This window comes from Indicator indicator, chromosome 19, assembly GCF_027791375.1.
Source record: "Indicator indicator isolate 239-I01 chromosome 19, UM_Iind_1.1, whole genome shotgun sequence".
NCBI lineage: Eukaryota > Metazoa > Chordata > Aves > Piciformes > Indicatoridae > Indicator > Indicator indicator.
In genome coordinates, this window is record NC_072028.1 from 6,852,020 (window position 1) to 6,879,826 (window position 27,807).

At 37.6% G+C, this 27,807-nt stretch overlaps 1 protein-coding gene across 1 annotated transcript in view; it reads left to right on the forward strand.

Moving 5' to 3' along the window:
* Window positions 1–27,807, forward strand: part of CDH13 (cadherin 13) — a 466,549-nt gene that overhangs the window by 418,348 nt on the left and 20,394 nt on the right. Inside the window, exon 11 of the mRNA XM_054389914.1 lies at window positions 17,772–17,914. Coding sequence (XP_054245889.1) covers window positions 17,772–17,914 — 143 coding nt within the window. The remainder of the gene's footprint in view (window positions 1–17,771; window positions 17,915–27,807) is intronic.

The following is a 27,807-nucleotide window of genomic DNA, read 5'->3' on the forward strand; positions in this document are numbered from 1 at the left end:
CAATATTGCAGATCTTCTTGAAAAATAACACAATAGGACATATCAGTCACAAGTTATGCTTTCACTGGAAGTCAGATCTTGACAATAACACACTTTGTCATCACCGTTCTCTTCTAGTTTCAGAAAAGGCAGGATTTTGCCCCCGGAAGAGGCAAAGAATATCTTGATTGTAATAAATTAGCTATCAAGTATGAGGATGCTCTGTGAGGAGGCAAACTGACAGGGAAGGGGGTGGGATGAATTTCAGTTAATATTTTAAAGACTGAATTATTTAGTCCCACTCAGCCAAGTTTGATTGTGTGTGCATATTTGTATGTAGTTTCATCTTTAAGTGGTGCTTTGACAGAAATTCATTGGACTAAAAATACATAAGGCTGTAATTTCAGTGACCAGTGTTGGTTTAGATGAAGGCGAAAGCTGTAGAGTTTAGCATTTCTGTCTTTAAAGCAGGTGACACTAAAGCAAGTGTGGTTTGGCATTAACATCCTGATTTGAACAGGAAAACTCTGTAACTTTGACATAGCTTTTTACCCTGCTCTGAAGATAAGAGGTGTTAATGTTTTGTTTCACTAATTTGCTGTTTTTGGAATAAGGACAGAATAATCATGGGCATAGTCAGTTCAGTGACAAAACGCCTCTCAGAGCAGAAGTTTTCCCAAATAATCAGAACTGCTGCATGTTTACAGCTGCTCCTCTGCTGCAAGACATTCCTAGTTTGTAGATTTCAAGTTATAAAGAACCCCATCTTCTTTCAGACTCACAGACAGTTATTCTCAGAGCAGAATTTAAGTTCAGTGAAGAAATTGTCAAAAGGTTTAAACACTCATTTTTACTAAATGGAGCTCTGCAACGTTACTGTAATAGGAAAAAAGTCTTGTAGAGTTCAATTGGAATTTTTCTATTAACTTAGTAATAAGGATGCCAATTTCTGTAAAATAGTTTCTGAGTAAGAGTGAAATTATGCACTTTGTTAAGCAGCTGAAAGCCTGCAGATTCATTTTTGGTTCAAAGGTGAATTGCTAGGGACTGACTTCTTCCTAATTTTATAACCATTATGCTCTAGGTAAATATGCCTACAGAGACATGCATGCCTGCTCTATGTATAGCTAGATAATTATCATCCATGTGATCCCCTGGGGCAGCTCCACTGGGTAGTGCTTAGCATAGCATTGCCTTGGAGATACTAACCCATCTCACCCAGATTTCATTGAATAGTCCAAACTCTGGAGAACTTTCACACATTTACCTATTTTAATGGGCCTGTCAGAGTAATGTTTCTTTTTTTTCCCCTTCAAATGAGGAATTTCCAATAGAATTTTACCTGCCTAAGGCCCAGCTTCCCTGGAGATTCAGCCCTGGGTCATTGGTAGTATTTTATACATAAGAACTAAATGCAGCCACCGAGTTTATCTGCTTCAAGGCTAAGCCAAGAAATTTTTATCCTAGTAGGACACAGGGTTTGCAGCTTCAAAATGGGACACTCAAAATTTGCTTCTGGCCCTAGAAGCTTCTAAGTTATCGGCTAGTGTTTAAAACACATTTTAGAAGAGAAAGAAAACAACAGTGTCTTAGTTTTGTGTATCTCCATGTCAATTGTGTTGTTAATTTGACTCATGGAAACTCTTACAGAGCTTAGGCTTTTTGGTACAAGGTAAAAAAGAAGAAAAAAACCATAATAGCTGTAATCACTGCAAAACTGTATCCTGTGGAAGGAGTCCTTCTTTGTGCAGTCAAGTGAGTTTTTTTCATTTCAGTTTCTGTCATTTCAGAAAAAAAAAAAAGGCAGATACTTTTCATTTTAAAGGTCTTGAGGCTTTCAAATTTCCCCCCCCCCATCAAACTGAAATATTAAATTTCATCCCACAATGATGCTATGGACATGCATTGAAGGTGGCTAGCAAAATATTTGGATCCCTAATGTTAATAGAAAAGTGTGTGAGAATAACTCCTGGGCATCCAATGTAGAGTTTAATAGCATAGAGTAACTAAGACATAATAGTTAATAAGAAATTTGGGAGAGAAGTAAATATCCTCAGTTTACAGAGCACTAGATATTTAGTGCACTGAATTTGATAGATATCAAATACAAAATAAAACTATATCTAACCAAATAGTGGAAGACTGTGGAAAAAGTATTTGCTGCACTGGTATCACACTGCAGTCAATCCAGCAGCTGTCAATATGGCAAATTAAGGTTAAACAAACAACTCTAATCCTTCCTTTTCCAGTCTTTTCAGTACTTAATCCCATAACATGTAATGGAAGCTCTTTTTATGGTATAAATTAATACTTATGAGGAGCTTTTTCCTCTGAATCCTTCCCATTTTCCATCACTGGCCAGCATGTCATGTTGCTTAATATACATCTGAAAGGGTCTTGGTTATTATGAGGATGAATGTGAAATAAAAATTGTGCTGTATATATACCAGGTAATATACCAGACCAAGCATTCAGATTCACACAGGTTACTTACCCTTACAAAAAAAAAAAAAAGCTTTCAACCACCACAGGAATATTGCTGAGTTTTCAGCATAAACTCACCTTTTAGCAAAGAAAGGATAATTTTCCCTGTAAAGAATATCCTTTAATTTTCTAACTTTCTATTTTTTCATATGTCATACATTATATGTCAAAATACTTACAGAAAAGCCATTTTCCCAATCCTGCTCTACCTTGTGACATCCTTTTCAGAATCTCTAGCACAGTTTACTTTCTCTTAGCATTCTCTGTTAATATTTACATGAACAGAATCAAATTTGTTTTGCAGTAAAAACAGTTAGACAAGGGATGTTACAGTGCTTTTGTTCAGCAAATTAAAAGCAGAGGCAAAAAGGGGCTGGGGAGGAACTCAGCACAGCAACCTGTAACAAATGGAACAGCCTAGACTTGGTGGCATTATAAATAAAAAACTAAGACATGGTCATACACAGTCTTGAAAACTGATAAGGACCAGGCAGGTAAGAGGGAAGTCCATGGGTTTTAAAGTGCATTTGGACAGCTTGAATGCCTGAGAATCTGGTTCAGAAAGGTTAGAAAAGGTAAATCACCCTCCTCTTTTCATTCGTCATGGACATTAGAGGTAGTGAGTTAGGCAAACAAAAGAAACTGGCCTAAAATAAAGGAAAAGATGTGACATGATACCACACATTGCTTCAACATTTAGGACAGAGAGCAGCTGCATGTTTTTCACATAGTTCAGTGTACTCAGTCAAATAAACCTCAGATAGGATATTGCCTGTTATTACAAAAGAATAAAAGAGAATTAATTATGCTTCTTCTGTAAGAACTGAACACATGAAGTGCATGGTGTATTCAAAATCAGCTGGTAAAGAAAACAAAAAAAACTAATTTTTGTTATTACTATCCTGGAATAAATGTGCCTTTTTTTTTTTTTTTCCAGACTGGATAATAGGGTGAATTTTTCTTCAATATTACATACTTACATTGTACTCACACACTACTCTGAATTTCTCACCTACCCTTTCATTCTTTGTTATCGAATCCTACAAGGTTGAAAAGTGTTTTTTCGTAGTAGGTATTAATCCCTCTGGTCTCCATATCTACACAAAAGAACCAAGAGGGTTTATTTTCCTACTATGAATGCAGTTATTTTTAAACAAAGCTAAACTAAAGAACTGAAAGGACAAACGTCTTAATTGCTGTGATAATAATACCAAAGTGACATATTTTATGGAATTAGTTGAGTTCTATTTCTATGGAAACAAAGTTATTAATTTGTTGGCTTTTCACTTATGTATAAAATGCTGTAAGAATTTCCAGTTCCTCCAGATAAAGTCAGACCATTAAGCAAAGTTTAGACAGCCTTGCATGTATTTTTCATATAGTCATTAACATGACATTAACATTATCATGTCCACTGCAATATGCAACTTAAAACAGTATCTGATGCTGAGCAATGGTAAGGATATGTTTTTTACATCAAATTGGTACAAGTTTTTGCAGATGTGTCTATAATTTTCTAAAAGTAATGTCTGCACAGAGGGATTCACTCATCTCTGCATCAGTAATCCTCTTTGGGCAAATTTATTTGCATGTGTTGCTGTGTGTATACAATATTTTTCATGAAGAAACACTAGGAATTTAGAGGAAATAAAGGAAAATGTAGGCTACTTTAAAAAGTCAAATCCTTATTTCCTGCTCTTCCACTGACCTTTAAATTCAGTCTTTATAAGAGCTGCTTAGTAGATTAGATAGGAAGCAAAGAATTAACCAACTCATCAACTGGCGCTAAAATCATTCTGATCTGAATCTGTTTCATTGTAAAATATTTTGAATGGGTTTGTTAACTCCAGATATCTCCACCCTGAAAAGTAGCATTTAGGAAGTCCACAAGAAGGGCTTGAGAGCCTTTCATCCTCCATCTCCTCCTCCCAGTGCCATGTACCAGCAGAAACTTGAATTTCCAGCACACTGCTGCTATTTCTGCCAAGCTCCCTGGTTCAGAGATCTGGTGGTGGGCAGAGGCTCTTTGTTGGTTTAAAGCTGGCATCAATGTCGTGGTGGGTAGAAGAGATGGGTTAGTGAAACCATCCAGCCTTGCTGATAAAGCTCTACTCACAAGTACCCATTCCAGAGGTACAGAAACACCAGGGTAATGGGAAATGTGTGATTTTTATGCCCAGGTCTGTGTAACAAGGCAGGACTGGTGGGAGCCTGCCAGCTGAGTGATGGCATGTGGGACTGAGAGATGATGCTGCAGATTGCAGTGAGTGAGCACAGCTCTCCCTGCTCAACAAATCCTCTCTAAGAGATGTCAGTTCTTAACTCAGTTGTTATTGTGAACTGGTAATGGGAAATATACTTCTGGGGATCAGCTCCACATTCAGCAAAGATCACAAATAATGGCTCAGTGCTCTAAGGAGGAAAAAAAAAAAAAAGACCCAAGACAGTTTTTTTGCCTAGATTGGGTTCAGCTCAACTCCCAGGATCAGTGCTTAACTTCAGTGAAATCTGGATTCCAACATGGATCTTTGTCACTCAGGATTATGTCTGTCAAATATAGGAAAACACACTCTTATAGCATTAGCAACCAGTATCTCACCAAATTAAGTTTGTGGAGAGGGAACCCTACACCAGCTGTGTATTTTACACTATCACACATACATGCAGTTTAAGCAGAGCTAGGAGGACAGTGTTTTGATGGGGAAATCAGAAGGAATGAGCAGGAATGAGCTGTTTTTCCTGCCAAGCCCCTAACTACAGCCTGCCAAGAAATCAGAGGGTTTTGTAAGTCAGCAGAACATTATTGCTCTCCTATCATCTCCTGTGTTATGGCACTCGCCTTAAAAATAGCTGAATCTTACAAATAAGTCCTGTGCAAGATCAGCCAACTCAGGAATGCCCCAGCTCTGTCAGCACAGGAAACTACTTCGATTACTTTTCTGGCAGTATCAGCTTCTTCACAGATTTTCTTTCTGAATTGCTACTTATTGCACAGTCAATTTATTCTGTGTTAAATTTTGTCCTTATGCTACTCCCTTATTTCTTTGTCTTTTGTTGCTAAGCTAAGAAAAAGGTAGTGAAGATATTTATGCTGGTTCATCACACTAGTCATACTTCTATGGAAATTTTTTGTCTGAAATACCTGATACAGCCAGAGAAGCCCTAATGTTTTTATTTTCTTGAAGAAAAGTCTCAAGGAATTAGTACAAAGCCTCAAGTAACTTTGAAATATTTGGCCTTTATAATGACTTTTTTGTTTCATAGGGTTATTATGAATAAGAAAATTGCCACATAATCAATGTGGTATCTTTTCTGAGTCACTGGGTCTGTCCTTTACTGTAATTACATGTTATTCGTGGCTAATACTTGACATCCCTTTTTAAGGGATGAGTATTTCCCACTTTGTCCAGACAGAGACTCATCCTCTTGCTGTTCATTGCTTGGAACCTTTCACTTTATCTTTTTTGGCTTTGACTTGACAGACTGAGCAGACATTTCCTTCGTTACATCCCTTTTACAGCTTTAACTAATGTTGTTGGGTGATTTCAAGGTTGAGCTTTGTTAGTCTGGAATTTATTTTATAATGAATGCCTACCTTGTTACTATTTTTTGTTTGTGGCTATGATTCAGATTACTGTGGTAAAACACGTTTCACTGGGCTACTAAGTTTTCAGGGTCTCATTAAGTATCTATTCATTCAGCAATGCTTACAGTCTTTTTCAACTATATTAACAACTCAGAAGATCCCTTTGTTTGGAATTGCACTGTTTTAGCCAGTACTTACTTCCTGACTTCTGTTGCAGTTCATCTACCTCACCTGGCCATACCTTTGCCTAGTAAAAGTGGCAGTCTTTATAAAAGAAAAACACTGACAGAGCACCATTTTCACCTTGAGAATCATAATTTAATCTTCTGCTGGCGATATTTTATTTCTTTACTAGTGAGCATGACAAAAATACCTCATATTTTTTCCCTGTCTCAAATTCCTGTGCAGGTTCCCCACATAAATCAAGGGAGTATTTCAGTTTCAATTCAAATTAAGTTCATAATTTCAGCAGTCTTTCTTAGCATTTTCTCCAGTACTGAAGAGGTAAAAATGATTACATGTATTAAGGGATAATATAGAGGAAAGTCATGCTATTAATAATTCTGAACACCTTGGGGACAGGCAGAAGATGTAGTCCCAGAGATACCACTCATGTTCAGTTTTAGACACTCATCTTTCCACTTCTGTCATTTCACTTCCCAGCAAACACCTGTAATTAATCGGAAAAGTTGTTCATGCTTTTAGTATCAAAAGCAGGCACTCTACTAAATCTGTGAGTACCAATTCATAAAATGCTCCTTGGTTTTTCTTGCTCATCTGGCAGTAGGGAGAAAGGCCTGTGTCTTTTAGATTTATACTGAATGCAATTCTTTGGAAAGTTTTGATGAGAGGAAAGCAAGAAGAGGCAAGTGAGTGTGAAAGACGATGATGAAGTAGTACACAGGGGACAGCTGCTGCACTCACAGCTGCTTTGGAAAGCATCAGTAATGTGAAGGCCTTAGATTGACATAGGACATAAACTGTGCTAAAATGATTATTCAGCATATTCACCAATTTGTTACACTTTCCTTTTAAAAATTAATTTGCAGAAACGTTAATCTCCTTCCTTATGAGATGAGTCCCCAAGTTCATAGATGTTAATAGGGGCTGGGAGTGGATCTTGTAAATATGTTTATATCCCTCATGCTCAGGTTGCAAACATGTACTGGAGACAATCCTCACAGCTCCCCTGCCCTGCCTTTTTTGGGAGTTCTTCCAAGCAAGGGTGTTTTCTTTCTGACTTTAGTATTAGCCAGGGCAGAACTGAGGTTTTATGGCAGCTGGCAGAAGTAATCCCTTGCTGGTACCAGCCAGTTCCTGGCAGTAGGATCCGCAGTCCAAAGGGAGTTGCATTGATCCGGATAGACTAATGCTTCACAGTAGTGAGCCACTTCTCACCTCTTTTCTGCCCATCCCTTAGAAAAAAATAACTTCCACTGAGTCTAGAAACGTGCTATTTCATGGCTTTGGTCAATAGTGACATTTTAGTAGTGAATCTGCTGGACTTTTATTAAAAATTTCCTTTTTTTTTTTGAGAGCCATTGGGACTCCTGCTTGAAAGAGAACAGAGCAAATGGATTTGCAGCAGGAGAAGCTGCTTTTGCTGGAAGCACAGTTGCAAGGAACTGGCATGTACAGAAACTTGATAGAGTTTTACTGCCAGAACCTTCTCTTGGTAGTTTATGTAAGAACCTCCAGCTCATCTCAGGTTGATTAGCTTTTGAGGCACAATTGCTACAATGAACAAACTTTTACTGATTTGCATGTGTTGACAATTATTCTAACAGTAACAACCTGATTATACTAGTGTGTTAGTCCCAGATATGGTGTATTATTCCCTAGCTTCAGGAATAATTCAGACAGCTATAGCCTCTGGGTTCATTTAACCATAGGCCTAATCACTTCTGATTAAAAAATACATAAATGAGTTTGTGGATGTTATTTTGTTATACCTCAGCTTCTAGGATTTTCTTTGCCCCAGAGGAAAAGAAAATGAAAATAGGACTTTGTGCAGAGAAAAGTTTGAAAGACTGTACAGTATTAACAGAAAATATTTTCCTTTTCATAATTATTTAACGACCTCATTAGTATAATTTTACTCTTTTCATTTGATTACTTGCTGTAGGTTTTGGGTCAGCTTTGTTGTTGGTAGGGTTTTTTCTTTTCTTATTCTAGGTGCAATGACTTTCCTGTTACTTTCTATTTAGCATGGGTATTTACTCCTATTTTTGTCCACACAAATAAGTAATTACTCAACCATCTCATATGATATTTCTCAGTGGCGGGGGACTAGAAACAGAAGTTAATTTAATTTTTCTGTTTTACTCGTATCTTTGTAGATAGACAATTGTCATGAAAGCCAACCTCCTAAATCACTGATACAACAAGCAGAATAAAGCTGAAATGCTGAATCTTTTTGATCAGGTGATGGGGTTCGTAATTTTATTAACAGGCTTGCAGGTGGAAACAGAAGCAAATACTGCCTGTAATGTGGCTGCAGCCCTGCAAACTGTTTCCTCAAGGCACAGGGGCCACTTCCAGTGATAAAATCTACACCATTAGAGACAGCCTGAAAAATGCTTGGTCACTAGTGTCTGAGAAAAGGAACTCAGTGCCTTCTGAGTCTGATGCAGAATAGCACCAACATTTGTTTTTGTAGCATCTGCTCTAATTTGTATCGTGCTCCCTCTGATACCAGTAACCAGCCAGGGATAATATGGGGTATTATATTGATTGGTCATTAGCATTAAGGATGAATGCCTGAAGCTCTCTCATTTGACCTTTTTTGTGCTGTCCCATATGATCCAATTTGCTTGCATTGACCATACTTCATTTTTGCTTCAATGAAACAAAAAATAATTTCTGCAAGAGGTACACTATTTAATTCTCTCTGCTGGGTCTGCACTTGACTGAGTGAAGACGCTAAAGTAAGCTTTTTCTTATTTTTGTTTATTTTGATTTTTAATCAAAATTATTCCTGCCAAGATTTGTTGACTGTAGAAAATATACTTTGAGAGGAGGAGGATTTAGTTTTTATTATTTCTAGATTCTTTTTTATATTGTTATAATTTTAAATTGGAAATTTACTTTTCTAAACTGGAAATGGAATGTTACAGTGTCATGCCATATTGGTACAGACCAAGTAGTATCTAGAGTTTCTATTTTATTATCTTTTCTGCCTTTGTGAATATGCAGACTTCTTTTCCCATAAATACCTGTATATTATTCATAAACTGAAAGGGTAACTGAAAAAAAGAAGGTTCAAATAGAAGCCTGTTGTACAGAATAGTAGGAGTTTTAGTAAAAGTTGCTGAGCTGCTTCAGTAGTACTGTCCTGGTTTGGTGGGGGAGAATCCCAGAGCAGACACAGGCTGTTAACAGTTTAGTCATCTAGGACAGCTGACATGAGTTAGCTATAGGTGTGGCCCAGATCATGAATATCACACTCAGGAGGAAAGGGTGAAGGTTACTGGGGGTAGTTACTGCTTGTGTCCCTGCCCCTGCCCCTGCCCCTCTCCCTCTCCCTCTTCCATCTACTGCTCTTGAGGACTATTTTCCTGGGGGTTGTGACCACTGTACATTTGTGAGTATAACTTTGTATACATTATATTGTTTTTTATATTATTTTGGTTGTTTCATAAAAATTGTTTTCATTTCAAGCTATGGGTCTCCTCTCCTTTTTCTGATTCCTCTTCTCTGCTGGAGAGGGGTCACCAGGTGATAGAGCAACTGCTGTGGGTTAGCCCCAGATAGGGGATGAATGTAGACAGGTATACTCAGCCCTGCTGTACCACAACATCCCAGCTGTGGCTCTCTGCAAGCTACACATTTCTTTAGGCCAAGCAAAATAAGTTTTTCTTGAGACTGAATCAGTGGAAAACTGATATTAACAGCACACGTTTGACCAAACCATGAGTATGTATGAAGTTTTAAACTTTAAAAAGCAACATATGCCAGTCTTTTGCAGCACCACTGACTTTAGTAATGTATACTTTAGTAATGTATAGGGTGCCTGTTGTGCACCCTAACAGATGTGCATGCACGTGGGAGAGGGTTGTTATGTTATTTTATGCACCAGATTGGCATTGAAGCCAGAGAGGTGTGATGCCTATTCAGATAGGGTTAGAATAAAGTATGAGTATGCTTGTGTTTGTAACACAAACTCTAGAAACTGGAAAGACACTTGAGGATCCCTCGGGAAGAAACTGCTGCAGGAGTTACTACACAGATTCTCATGCCTGACCTGCAGAGCTAAGCTATGCACAGGTGCATAGCTAATGAATTCACCCTGGAATATGTCCAGTTTATCAAAGAGAAACATGATTTTTCAGTGTTCAAAAATGCACAGAGTGGCTTGTGGCAGAACAGCGATGGGGATTTTAATTTATTTTTTAAATTGTACTCTAAGCTGACATTTCCAGCTTGTGAAAACACAGAGTCTGCAAACCTATAAATCTGTTCCTTGAAGCTGAAAAATGGTTGTTGCATAAATCCTCTGTTTTCAGTAAGTTTAAAAATGCATCTCACCTGAAACCTTTTTCAGTGATATCACTAGAACATGTGATTTAATTCAGGATTTAGATTGTGTTAATGATATGTTTATTCTGGTTAATAATTGCGTATTCAGCTAAATCTCCTTTGTATTGTTTATTTTTTATTATTATTTCAGATAAACTGACCAAAGTAACTTGAGCATGTCCAAATGTCTGCAGGAGGGCACTGCAGGAGTTATTTTATACCCTACCGCGTATTTAGCTTATACCTACAGTCTTAGTAACAACATTTCAATCCAACTTCAAACCCTGCATTTTGTATGATTGTATATTTAATGGATGAAGTTGCTTAACTAGGCTCAGTTTGCCAGCTGTGGTGTATGAGTCAAACACAGGGAGTGGGAAGAACAAAGAACTGGCAGTTTAGCTTGCTTTTTTTCTTTCTGACTTTTGAATATCATCTTTTGAAGATTTGTTGGGGGCTTCTTAACTCTGTGTTAACAGAACATATTTACAAGGAACAAGTGTACATCAAGGTTTTGGGCAAAGACCATCATATTTAAGATTTGAAACAGGTTTTTAAACTTCCAGTGAGCATTTTGTAGAATCACAAAGTTGGATGTACAGTTTCTGAAGCCCTGAGGGTCAGTAATCCACAAGCTCTAGGAAAGCTCTTTAATTAATTAGCAGTACCATTGTCTGTGTAATTTCTCTTACAACCTGCAGCTTTTGTGATGTATAAACACTTACATTTTGTCTTAGTAACATTCTGTTTTCCTTGTGATATGAAATCCTCTGATTGTTTTTTAGTCTTACCCTGCAATGGAAGTGTTTATTTTAGGTTGCGACCACAGCATGATGGATAGATAACTAAGCTAGCTTTAAATGAGCTGGTGCTGCTCACAGGTTGTTATTGACAACACTGAGCTTAATGCAGGACTGTTTCCCTTTTACTTCTTAGTACAGAGGTGAAAAGAAAAATGCTCCAGCTAAAGAACTTGTTCTGCTGGTTGTCTTGGTAGGGCTATGTATGTTGGTATATCTTATGGATGTATTGAACACTGGATTACAAACCTATTATCATTATTCATCAGGGATCTTCATTAGTTCTCTTATATTTAACATTCCCCAAAACTGGCTAAGATCTTCCACACAGCTGCATACTGCTCAAGCTGATTTGATAAGGTAAATATGAGTCTTATTAGCAGTCTTTGATTGCCAGAACTTATGGTGAATATGTTGAATTCCATTATCCTTGATAACGCCTAATCCTTTACTAATATTAGGACATGCTGTGTCACATTAAGCACAAGGATCATTGGTCATGTGTTAGTGACCTGTGCAACACAGCATTTAGAGGTGGCAGCAGAAGATTTTGGGTATTAAATGGGAAACAAATCTGTATATTCACTTGCACCTTGAGATTAATCCATTTCATTCATCAACATGCAGAAAGAATTGAAAAAGCACAAGTGCTCCAAAGACATTCTTCCAGTGGCTTCGCTGACACAAACATTTTAAAATTAAAAAAAAAAAAAAAAAGAAAGAAAGATAGACAACCAAACACAAGCCTGGAAGTTGCATAAAAAATACTTTTCCAAAATCAAGTATTAGTGTAGTTTGAGAATGTTAGACGTAACATACATTAGAGAATTGCTATCACTGTTTTCATCCAGCATGAGTTAGCAATTAGAGATGCTGCTGTGCAAGGCTTTGAATATACATACATGAAATATAAGTTGTTCTCCCAAAACTTACAACCTAAGCCAGTATGGAAGCAGGAATATCTTTGTTGTCATAGAGTCACAGAGCAGAAAAATTGCAGTGTGTCATCATTAATGAGTCTGGAATAGATTTCAGCTGGAATATTGCTGTGGGCAATGAGGTTTTCCTTCCTACTCTTTCTGGTGCCATATGCTGCCATAATTAGTGCAGGCAAAAGGTAATGATAGCACAGTGGAAAAGATGGAGTGTGCTGGGAAGCAGGTTAATCTCTAAAGCTCTGTTATCCATACATAAAGCATATGAAACACTATGCAGTTTTAATGCAGATTTTTGATATTACACTTACATTTTGGGAGGTGTTTTTGCCTTTCTTTTAGAACCACTTTTGTTTATACAGGCATGTATATTTATGCTGTAATTGCTTCATAGCTTTCCCAGATACCCATGACATATTTTGCTCTAGTGGCTCTTGGTTTTTCAGGTGGACTTGACATAATAAGAAGAAATTTGTATTAGTTTGATTTAAAGTCTACATAAAGTCTGCATTTAGAGAGTTTTAATGCAGGGGCATGCTCATGCTGAGCTCCTAGGCACAAACAATACAAAGTTACCTTCCCCACTGATCATTTTACTTGAATAGTTCATTAAGAGCTTAGAAATATTAAGGGGAAATGCTGCTATATTTTAGAGTCTCAGAAGGAGGAAGACAGGGTAACTTCAATATGTTGACCTAATTATAGGTGAAGTGGTATGGATTCAGAAATGTGGATAATATTAATGTGTTTTATTCAAAATACAAATACTTCTTTAGGTGAAATATTTGGCCCATTCAACTGATATTTTTTTCATTTAAGTCAGTGGGACCAGGATCTCTAAAAGCAGTAAATAAGTGGAAATTGAATGTATGAATAAGTTTTAAAGATTTCTGACACTAATTCGTGTCAGTCAGATTGAGACAGTCTCCAGGTGCATGAGGCTGAAAACTGTCACCCTGACAAGCCTACCTATACTGCCCACCTTAACTCCTGTCAGATGCATCATGCAGCACAGGCTTGGCACTGCTTCCTTTTGCCTGCCTTCTCTTTCTGTTAAAGCATAAGAGCCAGGACCTCTTGCTCCACATGGGAAAAGTCTGGCAACTACCAACCTTTGAAAGTCCCTGCCAATAGTGCTGTCTGACTCCGTGCCTAGACGCCTGGCTGCTCTCCTGTGACACCCTGGGCTGTTGCACTTTGGCTGTCAATTTTTTTGGGTTTTTTTTTGAGGTGTGGCTAGTACAAGGTTGTGTCTCTGATTAGAATTCTATCTCCATGTTATCACCACTCTTCTGTGTGATGATCTTCTGTGCTAATCAAGCTTCCAGCTACCAGCACCTTACATGTTTGCTGGCAATCCCTGGAGGTGTTGTCCAAGTTATTTCCTAGTGTTAGAAGGAGATGCTCTTTGCTAGGAGATTTCCTAGTGTTAGAAGGACAGATTTCAGTATAATGCCCTAAATTATTTCCATGTACTTCACTTTTGCACCAAATAGACCAAGTGCATATTTTGGTTTGTGTTCTCTTGTTCTGCAGCTATAGCCTCTCTGCCTTTGTATGCATACTTCAACTTTGCAGCAGACAATTTCCAGTCTAAAGGAACTGTTTTCCCTTCTTCCTCTGCAATAAACAGCTTATCAATAGTGCAAGGACATGAACCTAGTGCAAGGAGATCACAATCAGAATAGGTTACACCTATTTGTCAAATAAACCTTTGGGAACTGTAAGCTGTTGGCATGGTTTAAAATCAAAAAATCCCATGAAATAAACTCCACAAAGCAGCACTGCATTTCACTACTGCAATGTAGAATAAATCCAAAATAAGCAGTACCTGGTGCACCAGAGAAGACAGGTCTGTGTCTATCCATACAGGTGTGTCAACCTACTTAGGATTCTCAAAACTGAGTTTGTCCCTGCAGGCACAAAGGTTCATGCTGAACCACCTAAAATAATGGTCTGTTTTCAAAACTGTTGTGCAATCAGCATGTTCCTCTAAAGTCAAAAGCAGAGTGTGAAACTTTATATATTTCTATTTTTTTATAGTACTTTTCTTAATGAGTCTATTCTAAAGTGTTTGCTAGCAGAGCCCTCAAAAAATATGAACAATCATTTTAACGGTACTGCAATATACTCTTACAATAAGTAAAAAATGTGGTGGGAAAGACAAAGCACTACTTTTACAATATCCTGTGCCAAATCACAGGTTATACAATTCAGGTTTTTTATTTGCACAGCCAACAGTGCTTTGTAGAGCAATCAGGGAAGATAATACAATCTATTTTAAATTCTCATTACTTTACAAGTGTTGAATCTTCTTAAATTGTTTCAGGGTTAATTGAGAATTTGCAGTTTTACAATAGACTGGGAATTGTTTAGGCTGCCCTTGTTTCATATTTTTGTGCATACCTTTGTTGCAAAGTTATAAAAACAACAATAAAAAAAACCCAAAGAAGTGAAATGAAATAATGATCTGCATTGTTACTATTCTAGTAACTCATTTTTTATGGGAGATAAAGCTCAGGTATTGATTAATGTTTAAATGGTTATTAAATGGAAGAAGATGTTGGCTTGATGGAATATCTCACTATGCACTAGCATTTGTCTTTGATTCATTCCCGCTTATTCCCCAAGGGATAATTTCCGTTCCTGGAGAAGCCAGTGATGAAACTCAGAGTGACTTTTGTGGTACTATGAATAAGCCAAATTTTTTCAACACTTGTCTCTTTCTCACAAATTCTGAAAGGCTCTAGTTCCAAGTTGGTCCTTTAATTTATTTTAACATAATAATAGCTCACAAAAATGAGGAAATTTTTGTGGCTATATATATTGAAGTTTTAATCCTGAAACTGGCTGCCTGAACACCAGCATGTTCCTAGTTTCCATGGAAAACTCAGTCTGGTTCAGCAGCCCTGAGGAGGCTCTGTTTTTCAAGCCTGAAGCAAAGTCTTGGTAAAGAGCAACAGTCATGTGGACAACATTATCTGTTAGCACCTCTGAAACCAGCCATGCTCTTCTTCTGCAGGATAATAGCACTTCCTCTCCTGGTACATCCGAGAAACTTTGAGGCAACTGATGACTTTTTTTGGTGAGAGGTATTTCTCTGATGAATTAAGAGAACACTTTTTGTTAAAAGCAATTTTGCTTTTCAAAGACAAAATTCAGTATTTTTTCTTCAGTCTATCATTCTTTTGAAATAAGAACACTCTATGGATCTATGAAGTATAATGTCAATCTATACAACAGTTTCTTTAAATGGACCTGTGGACCACATGGTAAATTCATAAAGATTCTGGAGTCCTGTGTTTTCTAAATAAATTCAAGTCATTCGCTGCCTCCAGCTAATCCAGTTATAATGGTCACCTGCTCTGTGGGTGGCAAAAGATGTCTGTTTCTGGCCTGAGTCCCTATGTGTGCACTGTGTCACTTATGCATGTGGAAGCCAATGTTTCCTTTTATCACAACTGAGTTTTCTTTCTGCTGAACAGGTTGATGTCTGTGACCAAAATTCATTATTCGGAGGCTGTTATAAGTTCTAATTCTTTTCTAATCTTATATGGGACAAAAAAAAACCACAAACAAACAAACAAAAAAGAAAAAAAAAAAAAACAAAAAAAAACAAAAAAAAAAAAAAACTTTGGTTAATGACACATTCCCATGTCATTATTCCAAAAGCTGGAGGGGAAGTTCCTGGGATGAGAGGTAGAAGAGATCTTCAGTTCATTCTGCAGCCTTTCGCAGTGTCATCTGACGGCAAAATTTGAGCTTGGGCCATACACTAAATCTTTTGGTTTGTGTTCATCCAATTATCAGACTTACTGCTCAAACACAGCAAAATTTGTGGCATGAATTATGAATGATGCTTATGACCAGCTCCAGCCTCTGACAGCTTGGAGCTGAGGCCCTGCCTCAGCTTTTCGAAGATCCCAGCAGAAATCCAAAGCTTTCAAACTCTGCCTCATCAAAATAAGTGGAGAGTGAAAAAGCACAAGTTACACTGGACCAAGAGGTCTGAAAGGAGGACTGGGGTCAGAGGCAGCTGGAGAGGACAGCTGTGTTTTGTCCCCTCATCATTAGCAATGATAATGGACTACTCTTAACAGTGTGCTAAAAGAATCTAGCAACTAATCACAATTCATTTCTCCACTTTCCAGAGGGCACAAGAGACCAAAGTAAGCCTCCAAAATACGCATTCAATGAGACTGTTTCTTTGACTGTTTCTATTCTTTCCTCTTCTAGCAGCTGCTGTTTGATTTCATTTTACTTGTTTTGGATTATTCCCTCAGGAAATAGTTGCACTGCTAAATTACTGTTGGCAGTGTTATCACACAGGACACCTTTCAGGTGAATGTCACTGTGAGACACGGACTTGTCATTAAACAATAACAGGTTTCACAATAATTACTTACAATTTAAAATGTCTATAGCAGATTGTGTGGCTGTTTATGACCTATAACAATTAACTACTACAGGTTATTATATTAAGTATTGATTATATGATTGGGGTTTTGGTTTAAAATATTAACACATTTCCCTGGAGAGGGAATCGGTGCCAGTAAATTCAGCTCTGTGTTTTTATATTGCTTAATATATTTAACTGAGTATAGAATTAGGCCCTAATTCATGAACATGCTTATTTATATTGCTTAAGCCAAGCAGAGAAGTTCTTGGTGCATAAACTCCACAATCTCTCTAAATATTTCTAGTATCAGGGTCTAAATATTTGTGCCAATTAATGCAAAGAAAACACAACAGTGAATTCTGTGTTGAGGGATCTTGACAGACAGCATTTTCAAATCCTGATTTAGACAACATGTATGTGGTTAAATGGTTCCAAGATTCTGAGCATCCATTTGAAATCATCAGAAGCAGGAAAATAGAGATTGCAGACTGCAGAACAAACGTGTGCACACCAGGTCTGTACGTAATTAGCTCCCCTTAGACCTAACGAATCCATAGCTAACTCTTGTCGTCATCAAGCCCCACAATTGATTGTTTCCCAAAATACCTAATTGTAAGGGAAAAAAAATAAAAAAATAAGTTTAAAAAATATAGCTCCTAGGCTGTATTGAATTTTGAGTCTGGAAAAGGGAGGACTGTCAGATGATTCTTGAAGTCTGTAAATATCAATGTTAATGCAGAGGTCCTCGAAAGTGTTTGGGTACTGTGGAAGTGTAGCACAGCAGTAGGAAACATCCTACATAATGTTTTACATACTGATTTCTGTACTCAACTTTGAGACATATGTATCAAAAGAAATGGATTTGGACTTCTCTGTATCTCAGAGAAGCCTGAAAATAATGAACCATCTCAAAGGGAAGGCACAAGGTTTGAATTGTTGGGTTGGGTCTTTTTAAGAAATCCATCCCATGAAAGCCAGTGAGAGCAAAGACTTTTTTTTTTTTTTTTTTGTATTAATGAATTAGTTTTTGTCTAGATATGATTTGTTAACCACTTGTTATCTTTGTTTAGGTATTCAGTTTACAAGGATCCAGCAAGCTGGCTAGAAATTCACCCTACCAATGGTACCATTAGCACCACTGCAATCCTGGATCGGGAATCCCCTCATGTTCAGAATAACATATACACTGCTCTCTTCCTGGCAATAGACAGTGGTGAGTAACTATTATGGATTGTATTCATTGAAGTATATGATTATTTCCTACTTGATATTTTGTTGTTGTTGTTGTTCAGAGATGTACATGTAAATGGAAGCATACACTACAGTGCTTTGTTAGATGGCCACCTAAAGATATTAGAGACCACTGTGGCAAAAGCAAAGCAAAGGAATTTACTTAAAATTCCAGACTTGGAACAGCTTTGATTTAAGATTATGTCTCATACCATTATTACTGTACTGACATCTTAATGCTAGATGCAAATAATCTATGCACGTTCTTGGAAAGTAATAAATCATCTTTATCAGAGCTAATTACTTCATAATACTTGAGCAGTTAGTAAGCCTAAGGCACCTAAATAACAACTCATCCCTGGTATGCTGAATTCTGTTCTAGTCAATACAATGACAGTGACAACAGAAACATAAGGAAAAACTCTCGTTAAAATGCAATATTTTTTATATATTGTGTGGATTAAAGTTCCTTCTGCCAAATATAATCACAATTAAACCATCTAGTGAAAATTCAGTGAGTGGCTTTGGAGCAGAAAAAGAGAAAATCCTGAACATTCCAAATCTTCACGGCTAAAAGCACAAAATAAATAAAAGATTTGTCTGTAATGTAACAGCTAATAAGCTAAAGCTTTTTTACAGCTGCAGCTGGTTTAGCCTTGGTGATTAATATTAAAATGCTCCTTTTAGAAGAGTAATTGTACATTTTTGTAACCACATGACTCAGGGAATATTTGCAGGGACTGACAGGAAAAATAAAATACAGCCGTAAGCATAAAATAATAATCTGCTGAGATGCTGATTTGCCTCTATCTTCACAGACATATTTTTCTTAGGACACTTCCATGTGAAAATGTAGCACTAGCTTATTTCTGTCTTTTACTTGATAGTGGAGTTTTTAAATGCATCTTAAAATCTGGTACATTGGGACATTTCTTCTTACAATGAAAAGAAAAAATTCAGGACAATATTATTGTGAGGTTATCAGAAGGACTAAGTTGAAAAAGTTTTAAAGATGGAGACAAATATCCTCAAAGAGAACAGATAAATATTTCTCGATGTGGGAACCAGTCTGAACAAAAGTAGATTTTTGGGTATACTTTCTGTCATGCCTAGGGCAGTAAGACGCATTGCTTGTTTATTCTAGCTGAACTCTTCAATTCTAGCTGAACCCTCCTAACTGCCAGAACTTTTTCTCTTCTGGAAACTCAAGAGAAGGGAAAGGTGGCTGTGCACTGGACAGCACAGCCAGAGAAGGTATTAATGTATATTAGAAAAGGAATCCTGTTTGGTTGAGGTATTGAATCAGCATCTGATTCAAGCGGCAGTTAGAGTGTTTATTTGTACTTCTGTAGCACTGTTAGCACAGGAGCTTATCTGCTGCACCATTATTGACTGCCTTGAATGAAGTCATCAGAAACCATGTGTGTGTGTTTAATACTGTCATGCCAAGGTGTTAATAGTGAACATTCAGGAGGAGTATTCTACTTCACTGCACGCAGCTCAGCCACACATGGAAGTGGCAATAAATAGCAGAACTTTACAGAGCTGGTATTAACCTGGTGGTCTGTATTGATGCTGGATTCACTACCAAACAGCTTCCAAAACACATCAGAAGCAGGTTGGTAATGGAAAATTATCTGCTGGTCTGTGCAAATCTGGAAGAATGGAATTTGTGGGAGTTGAGAGGAGCAGGAGCCTCATAGACTCATAAAATTGTTTCAGCTGGAAAAGATCATCAAGACCAACCACTGACCATGGTCATAACACCACCATGGCCATTAAACTATATCCCAGAGTGCCACATCTACACATTTTTTTGAAGCTCAACCAAGGGCAGATGTTTGCCTCTGGTCACACCTGGTCAGTGCTGGGGCATGCTGGGGAGCATCACTTTACTTTGGCAGGCCTGTGATAGTCTGGTAATCTTCAGCTCACACAGAGTCCACTTGCAGTGTGGATCCCTCTCTTTGCAGAGGGAGCAATGATGTCTGCACACCGGTGCTGCCAAGATGGTCTCAATCTAGCCTTTATGGCTAAGGCAGCCAAGGAAGTTTTATAATAATTGATTTTAGTGGGCAGGTTTGAGGGTCTGCCTTGTCCCCTGCAGTGATGGTTGGGATTGATAATATTCATGGAAGGTGTTCCCCATCTTATTTCCAGGCCACTGATAATACCAACAGGCAAAGCTGTGAAACCTTCATTTTTCTAGCCGTCATAGCTAATGTCCATCTTCAACAGGCACATTACAGTAGATGACAAGCCAAATTGTCACAGAATAACATGAAATGAATGCAGGATTATTTCAGGTTTTTTTTTCTTTTTTTTTAAAGAAGGTTATGTTAACTTCAAAAGGGAAGAAAAATCAGATTGAACAGAAGTGTATAGGCATTCTCTTTAATACAGCATTGTACACAAACTGCAAATCGCTTTCTTCAGGTTAGTAAATGTAGCCTACTTAATATTACCAACTATGGGGTAGGATTTTATGAGAGGGTAGCCAAAGGCAGGATTAAGAATTGCCAGGTGAGATAGGGTGGTAAATTGAAAATTCAAAAGCTTTTCCAATAGAGCAAGTCATTTGCTTGGGCTAACAGACTTGGGGCAAAAAGGGAGGAGAGTAAAAGAAGCTGTACTTAATCAGAGAGGCTCCTTTCAAATGCATTCAGTGTAGGTTTTTGTTTCCTTTGGCCTATTGTTTCATCTCTAAGTCACAGCTGAGATGTGTTTGCACACGCACTAAGGCAGTCTGAGGTGCCATAGACTTTCCTTTTCTTATTTGGGGAATACAGAAGAGCTCAGGTGTGGTCCACTGCCCAGTACAGCAGTGTGAATTGGCACCCAGCACAGCTCCAAGAACACACAGAACCTCAGTCCAGGCCCAGCACCACACTGGTGTTTGCAAGGCTTCCTGGACAAATCAGCTCAGTCACAGGTCTACGCATCCATGTGGCCACAGCAACACCTAATCTATCTTCTCCCAAGTTCTGACAGCATTAGCAGGAGCTTCAGCAGCATTAACATTGTTAATTGTCAGTATAAGGGATTGCAAACATGAAGCTTACTGTGGAAGGCTGTCTGGGAGCTGTGTGCCAGTTGTTAACAGTATTTGTAATAAGGCAAGGTTCTAAAGTCACATAAAACCTTGGACCTTAGACCTTGTTAGAGGACCTTAGATACACACTAAAACAGTAAATAAGCAGATTATTTTCTAATAATTTTCTTAGCACATAGAGTTAATATAATTACGGAAAAGATGCTGTTGTCCTATCTTATTCCATGATCACTTTGTTAAAATGGCCTTGCATTCATGTGCCATCCTTGAAGAGCAGAGAGAGCTGAAAGCAAAACTTTGATGCCAACAGAGAATCTCTCACTAGTTTCAACAGACACGGGCATCTTGTTAGCATTATTCAGTGCAGGCAATGAGTGCCAGGGTATTTTTGTTATTTGCAAAATGTTGAGGATTTCTATAGCAGTGAACCCAGGAGCTTCATGCTTAGTAATTCATTGTATCAATACATCTCATCTTTATCTTTTTCTTTATTATTTTTTCCCAGTAAATCACAAAAATCTTCTTTACCATTAGGACAGTAACCATAAATGGACCAGAGAAAATGGAGTCACTCTACTGCAGGAAATATTTTAGCTATTGATGAGATTGATTTTGAACTTCATGACGTTATTTTTCAGCACTACCAAATTAAGTGCAGAGAAAGGTAGTTATTTCTGATCTAAACAGTTCCTGTGTCTTCCCAAACATAATTGAAGCAATGTGTAAGAACAAATGTGATGGACACTATTAATTTTATAGATAGGAAATGCTGACCTTTTTATTGGGGGAAATTTCACCTTTAAAAAGGACTTTTTAGAATGAATATTCTAATCTTCCCTGTGCTTCTGATTTCAGTAAAGGTCAAGGTAATGTCTCTAGAATTTGAAAACTTTTTATTAAAGACTTGTGTGGACATAGTCTGGTCTATTAAGGAAGAAATTAAACACTAGTAGGAAATATCATGAAGCAGAGTTAACACATTAAAGTGTGATGAACTGTGTTTAATCTGAGAATGAGCTCATAATGAGATGAAGTCGGGTTTATGCAAACTTGGAAAAACATCAGTTCACAGAAGTGCCAATAATAGTGACCATTTTATTTCTGAATTTAGCATTCTGATCTCTAAAACCAATGCAGTATTGCAAGCATACAGTGCAATTATTTGGAGCATATCTGTAAAGCACACATGTTAAATACAGACAAGAAACTATCCAAATTTGAGAAATCTGCTTGGAACAGACCTTCCAAATCTGCATGACCCTGCTGTAGTGTCTTCCTACAGATTCTGTTGTACACTGGAGCATTTGGGGTGACTATCATAAAGCAGAATACCTGTGTGTGATTCTCATAAGGTCAGTCATGCTAAAAACCCTCCAGGAGAGGTCTTCTCCTCTGTATTTCAGTCACAATTTAGAAAGAGTAAGGAAGAAAGTAAAACATGAAAATTTTGGAGGTGAAGCTAAAGATGTCTCAAAAATGTGTGAAAGCTAAAATTGGTTTCTCCCTTCATGTCCCCAGTGTGTAGCTTTTTCTCTTTAGAAGAAAAAATTTTAGTCAGCTTTCTTTGGCTGATACGTGGAAAAATCAGCTATGCTGTTCAAGTGTGTCAGCTACTGTTGACAAGCGATGAAACACTAACAGCCATTCTTGCTGACTTGGTTAAGTGTCGTTACCAGCTTCCCTTTTCTCATGCCACCCTGGTGGAGAAGCACCCACACAAAGGCAGCTAGCAACAACATTCTCCACTGAGCAGGTACTCTTGTCTGGCATGGGTGTGCTACCTTCCTACCCTGCTATTCTCACCACCAGGGAATTATTGAGACAGAAATTGGAAATATGAGTACTTCTACCGCATTAAACAGAGGAATGGCATCTCTTCCAGATGCTAAAGATACTCAGAGATGGAGTTAAGGGCACAGCTTTAAATGCACTAAATCACAGTAAGCACTTTCTTACAGCAGTACTGAATGAGGGAAAACAACTGCTTTCTTTTCTGAAAGTAATTTGCTTCCTGCATGACATCACCATCCCCAGCACTTGACAGTGTAAGCATTTTATGGCAGCTCTCCACCGTCAGAAGCAGGATGTCCACCAGGAAGGCTGAGCAGCAGGAAATGAGCTTCAGGAGCAGTGACCTCTATTTAATGGAGTACATGTATTTCAGCAAGGTAAAGGTTAAGAGATATGGAGGACTATAAAAAGGGCGACTCTAGATTGGAGTGATATGAGGGTTTGCCTTGAGCTACTGCCTTAGCCAGTTTGAAGGAAAAAAAAATAAAAACCCACCACCAAACTTGGTATTGCTTCTCTACCTGGCCAGTCATGTGAGTCTAAATTACTTAGGTGAGTGACACCATTTCAATTTCTCTGGGGCACATGCACAGCAAAATGAGGGAGGAGTGAGTCATGGTCTAGTTTTCACTTTTTCCCTTGTTTCCAAGGACCATCTAAACTACACCCAAGCAATTCTGAATCTCATTTATTGTGCAAGTCTTGATACTCCTAATCATTAAAAAGGAAAATCATTATGTGATATCGTTAATGAACAGTAACAGGGATCTAGAAGAACTGGAGTAACAAAGAGATGTGTAACAGTTTGCAACTGGAACCTTTTCTTACGTGTATCTAACCTGTCTTCCTGCTTCATGATGTACATAATTAAATTACCACAGATTGATTCCACCTAAAACATGCTATTTTTGAAGAAATTAGGCAATTAGTTGCCATGGCAACCCAATTAATCCAGTTTTATACCCCTTATCTTAATTGCTGTATTAATTGAGAAGAGAAAATAAATTGGATACTCATCCTTTTCTTGCCATTTTAAATTTTGGTAAAATATGAATTGCACACAAAATATTGTTTTAATTTGTCATCACAGACTCATGATTAGAAAAAGAAATTAGAATGCTGAAAACAGTATTTAAGACGGATGGCATATGTCAGCAGCAATTTGATATGCTGAAAGAGCTGTGCTCTTTTGAAATGTAATTACTCAAAAATAGGATCTGCATATATTATCTGAGTGAATGAATGAGGGATTGTAACTTTTAGAGACTATTTATTTCATAAATTTTGAAAAATATCTATATGCCAACTGCACAGGAAATTTCAACTCCTGGGAAATCTGGGGCCTCTTTTAGACAAAATGTCAGCATCTGGCATCTATGAGACCAGTTTTCAAATACGATTCTCAGCAGCACACCCAAATCTTGGTATCTTCCCACTCTACTCGTTCTGCTTTGGTTGAACCATTAGACTTCAGCTTGAACACAACATGTGATGGACTGTGCCTGTCTGAATGGGATTTGTGCCTGAAGGCAGGGTACCTGCTGCCAAATCACCTAGTGTGCACACATTTTATGATTAGAAAAACAGCATATGGAGAGGAAAAAATACATGAGGGAGGAGACAGAAATGCGTGTTTTGATTTTCATAGCGGTATCATTAGAGAGAATGAAGCATTACTTCTCTCGGTCTGTTTTTGAAGTCTAGTGAATTAAAAAGAGAATGCATTACTTAGCTTAACCATGTACTGCATGGTTTAGCTCCCCCAAACAAGCTGGGAACTAGAATGCTTCTCTTTCTTTACTCTGTCTTTCTTGAGTATCCACCTTCAGGCAAATATGAAGCTGAAAATGGAGAAATTGGTGAAAAATCCATACCCAAGGATAGATCCTAGACAGCTCTGTTTTGCATCATCAGTTACATGGGAGTAAAATGAGGGAAACTATATAGGTACCATTGCAGTTCCAAACTGACCTCCATATGACTATGATTCAAATGTCAGTTATAGATGTTTGAGAGAAGGCTTTATCCATGGTGGTTCAGAGGAAAGGTAATTTACTCAAACGGGCAAACCCATGTTCTCAAAGGCCTAGATATGAAGAAAAATTGTTCTTACTCCAATTGGTCACCCATTTTGTACCAGTCTAACTTTGTTAGCCAGCTAAAAGTGTAGAAATGGGGGTGAAAAAAGTTGAAGTTGAGCTTTCTGGGTTATGTAAGTGATAGTGTAAGCGAATTTAAAACTGGTGCTAACTGGCAAAGTATAAATATTCTAGTAAGATGTAGAATAAATGAATTTCCATCCCGTCAGCTTGAGAGGAAATCTATATAGCAACGGAGACCCTATTGCTTGCTGTTGGAATTAAATGGCCTTGTAATTTCTGCATCATGGCATGGATAATATGTATTCATTGGATGGTGCTGGGAGCTTAGTTTAATAAGAAGAAATGAGTACTGAAGTCTTTTTACCATAGGTACTGAGTGTGTGGAGAGGGATGATTCATGCTCTATTCTTCCTAAAATTGTTCTGGCTTCTAGCAGTACTGTGGCTTAGAATGTGTGGCAGCTGGGTGCTTTAGAATGGTTCGGTTTTCTTTTCAGGGAATTTGATAACTACTGATAGAATCCAAAGTCTCTGATGTTCTTTAAAAGAACCCAAAATGTGCAAACAGTTCAAATTCCTTTTTGTCATGTTTGCTTCTAATTAGATTTTGTTATGTGAAGGCATTTGCATAAATACTCCTTCACTGTAATGACCAAGATCCAAACCATTAGAGCTCTAAATAGAGAAGATTTTCTGTGTTCAGATTTTTATGCCATTAAGTGAACTTTCTAGATAGAAGTGAAAGCATGCAGTCTTACTCGCCCCCGGTCTTAATGTTTTTTGATTTGTACTTGGTGTTTTTCTTGTTAGTTGATTATTGATGTTTTGTTCCTTAGCTGTGCCCTTGAACAAATTCTATTATTTACAAGTAAACTGACTTTCATCTGATTGATTCAAAGCCCATTTTCACATAGCATGTGGAAATCTACTTTCTTGTGTTTGATAAGCCATGTACTCCCTTGTGCAATTTGTTCTGTTCTAGATCAAGTGAAGTTTGGTGTCAAATTTTGGGGAGAAAAAAAAATTAGCTGTAAAGGAAAGTAACCTCAGTATTCCAAAGAGTGATTTAAAAATGCCACAACTCAGAAAACATGAGGTAGGATGAACAACATCAGTTTAACTCAGATTCTGGGTGCTCTGTTGACCAAAGAATATGATTTTATGTTTTAGGAAGCAATGTTCAAGCAATTGCTTTACTTGATTATGGTATTTTTTTTTAAGAACCTTTCCACTGCTTTAAGGAATATTCATCTTCATTTTGAAGATCTAAATTTACTGTAGTTTTAAATGTCCGATTCTCAGAAAACACATTCAGAAGTTAGAAGATTAAGAATGCCAGGAAAATGTAATCAGGGTCATTTAAGCTAATCTTGAGATTTGCTGCAAATGGGAAAGTGAAAGCTGGAAGAAAAGGTTTCAATCTTTATTTCCCTCTGAGATGCATTTAAACAACTCTTCATCTTGAAAATGTGCTACCAGTTTAGAACAATGTTTCCGACCAGCTTCTGTAAGTATGCACTGACAATTTAGTGTAGATGGATGGTACCTCTTTACTACCCTTATGCTCAGTGGTACTCCTAGAACAGAATAGAGTCTCTAAATATAACCATTGTGAGTCCACCAATGAAGCACCTAAATTTTCTCCCTCTGTTGCTGTTGTTGATGGAGGTCAGTTAGTGGAGAAAAACATTACTGAATGTGAAAATAGCAGGCTGACATGGCCCAGGCACCAGTGTAGTTACTGTTGTGTTCCTCAAGGCTCCTTTAGTGTTATATATGCTCCATGAAAATCACACCTTGAGTTAAAGCATATAAAACCAACTTCCATACTAAGAACCTGAGGCTACACAGCTATTAGCATCTGCATTGACTGTTTTAAAGCTCCTGTAGATATGCCTGCAGAAGATAAGGTGACCCATTAAGACAAGACTGTGGGCTTACTCATGCAATTTGGATCCTTCTATCTTTCATGATGCGAAGACAGGAAGACAAGATGGAAGTGCAGGTGTGTTTGCATCGTGCAGACAAATAGGATGCTGTGTAGACAACACTCAGTCATGTTATGAGTTTTTCTTTGGATACTCCTGAAAATTAATTTCTCACCTTTCACTGACTTTTTAGGGCTGTTAGGTTTCTTATTGTGTGAGACATATCAGAAAATCTCACCTGCTGTGTGACAATTCCTAACTCTGGTTTTGCTGTTACTTCAAATAAAGGAAAGCTGTTGGTATTTCAGCGTGGACTCTTAGGAATGTCTTAATTCAGTTTCAAAGCAGTCCAGATAATGTCTTTAATTTCATGGAGCACAGCTCAACCCTGGTAGAAATCTGTACACAGCAGCATCACATTTCTGTAGGAAAACTAGAAAGTGGAACATGAAACGGCTCTTCCTGTCCACACTAATGTTATGCTCAGATTAAATGCATCATCAGCCATTCAACCATATGATTGCTTGTTAGATATGCCATTTTATGTAAGTCTTGATACTCAAGAGAAATGTCATATTAGTCCATGGCCATCATTGTGCATAATTGGTATCTTTCAAGAAACTAACTACCTGCTTGGTAGTCTCCTTTGAGTAGTTAGATACCTGAATGCCATCATTGCTCCTATGGGAACTTTTCATACCAAAACTGAATGCCAGTTTTCAAATTGCTTGGTTGTGTGTTCCTACAGAGGGCTTATAATTTAAGATTTTCATAATTCTAATATGAATCTGCACAGAAGTATACAAATTACCTGTTTCTATAATGTTTCTTTGAAACTATTTCTTTTAACTAAGGGAAGCAATAAGGTCATTTATGCTAATAGCACTAAAATCCAATTTAACACCTACATCATCTTCTGGTAATAGTCCCTTGCATTACAGATTCTAGTTTGCAGACAATAGAGCCCATCATATTCTGTGGCACTCCCTAACTCATAAAAGATA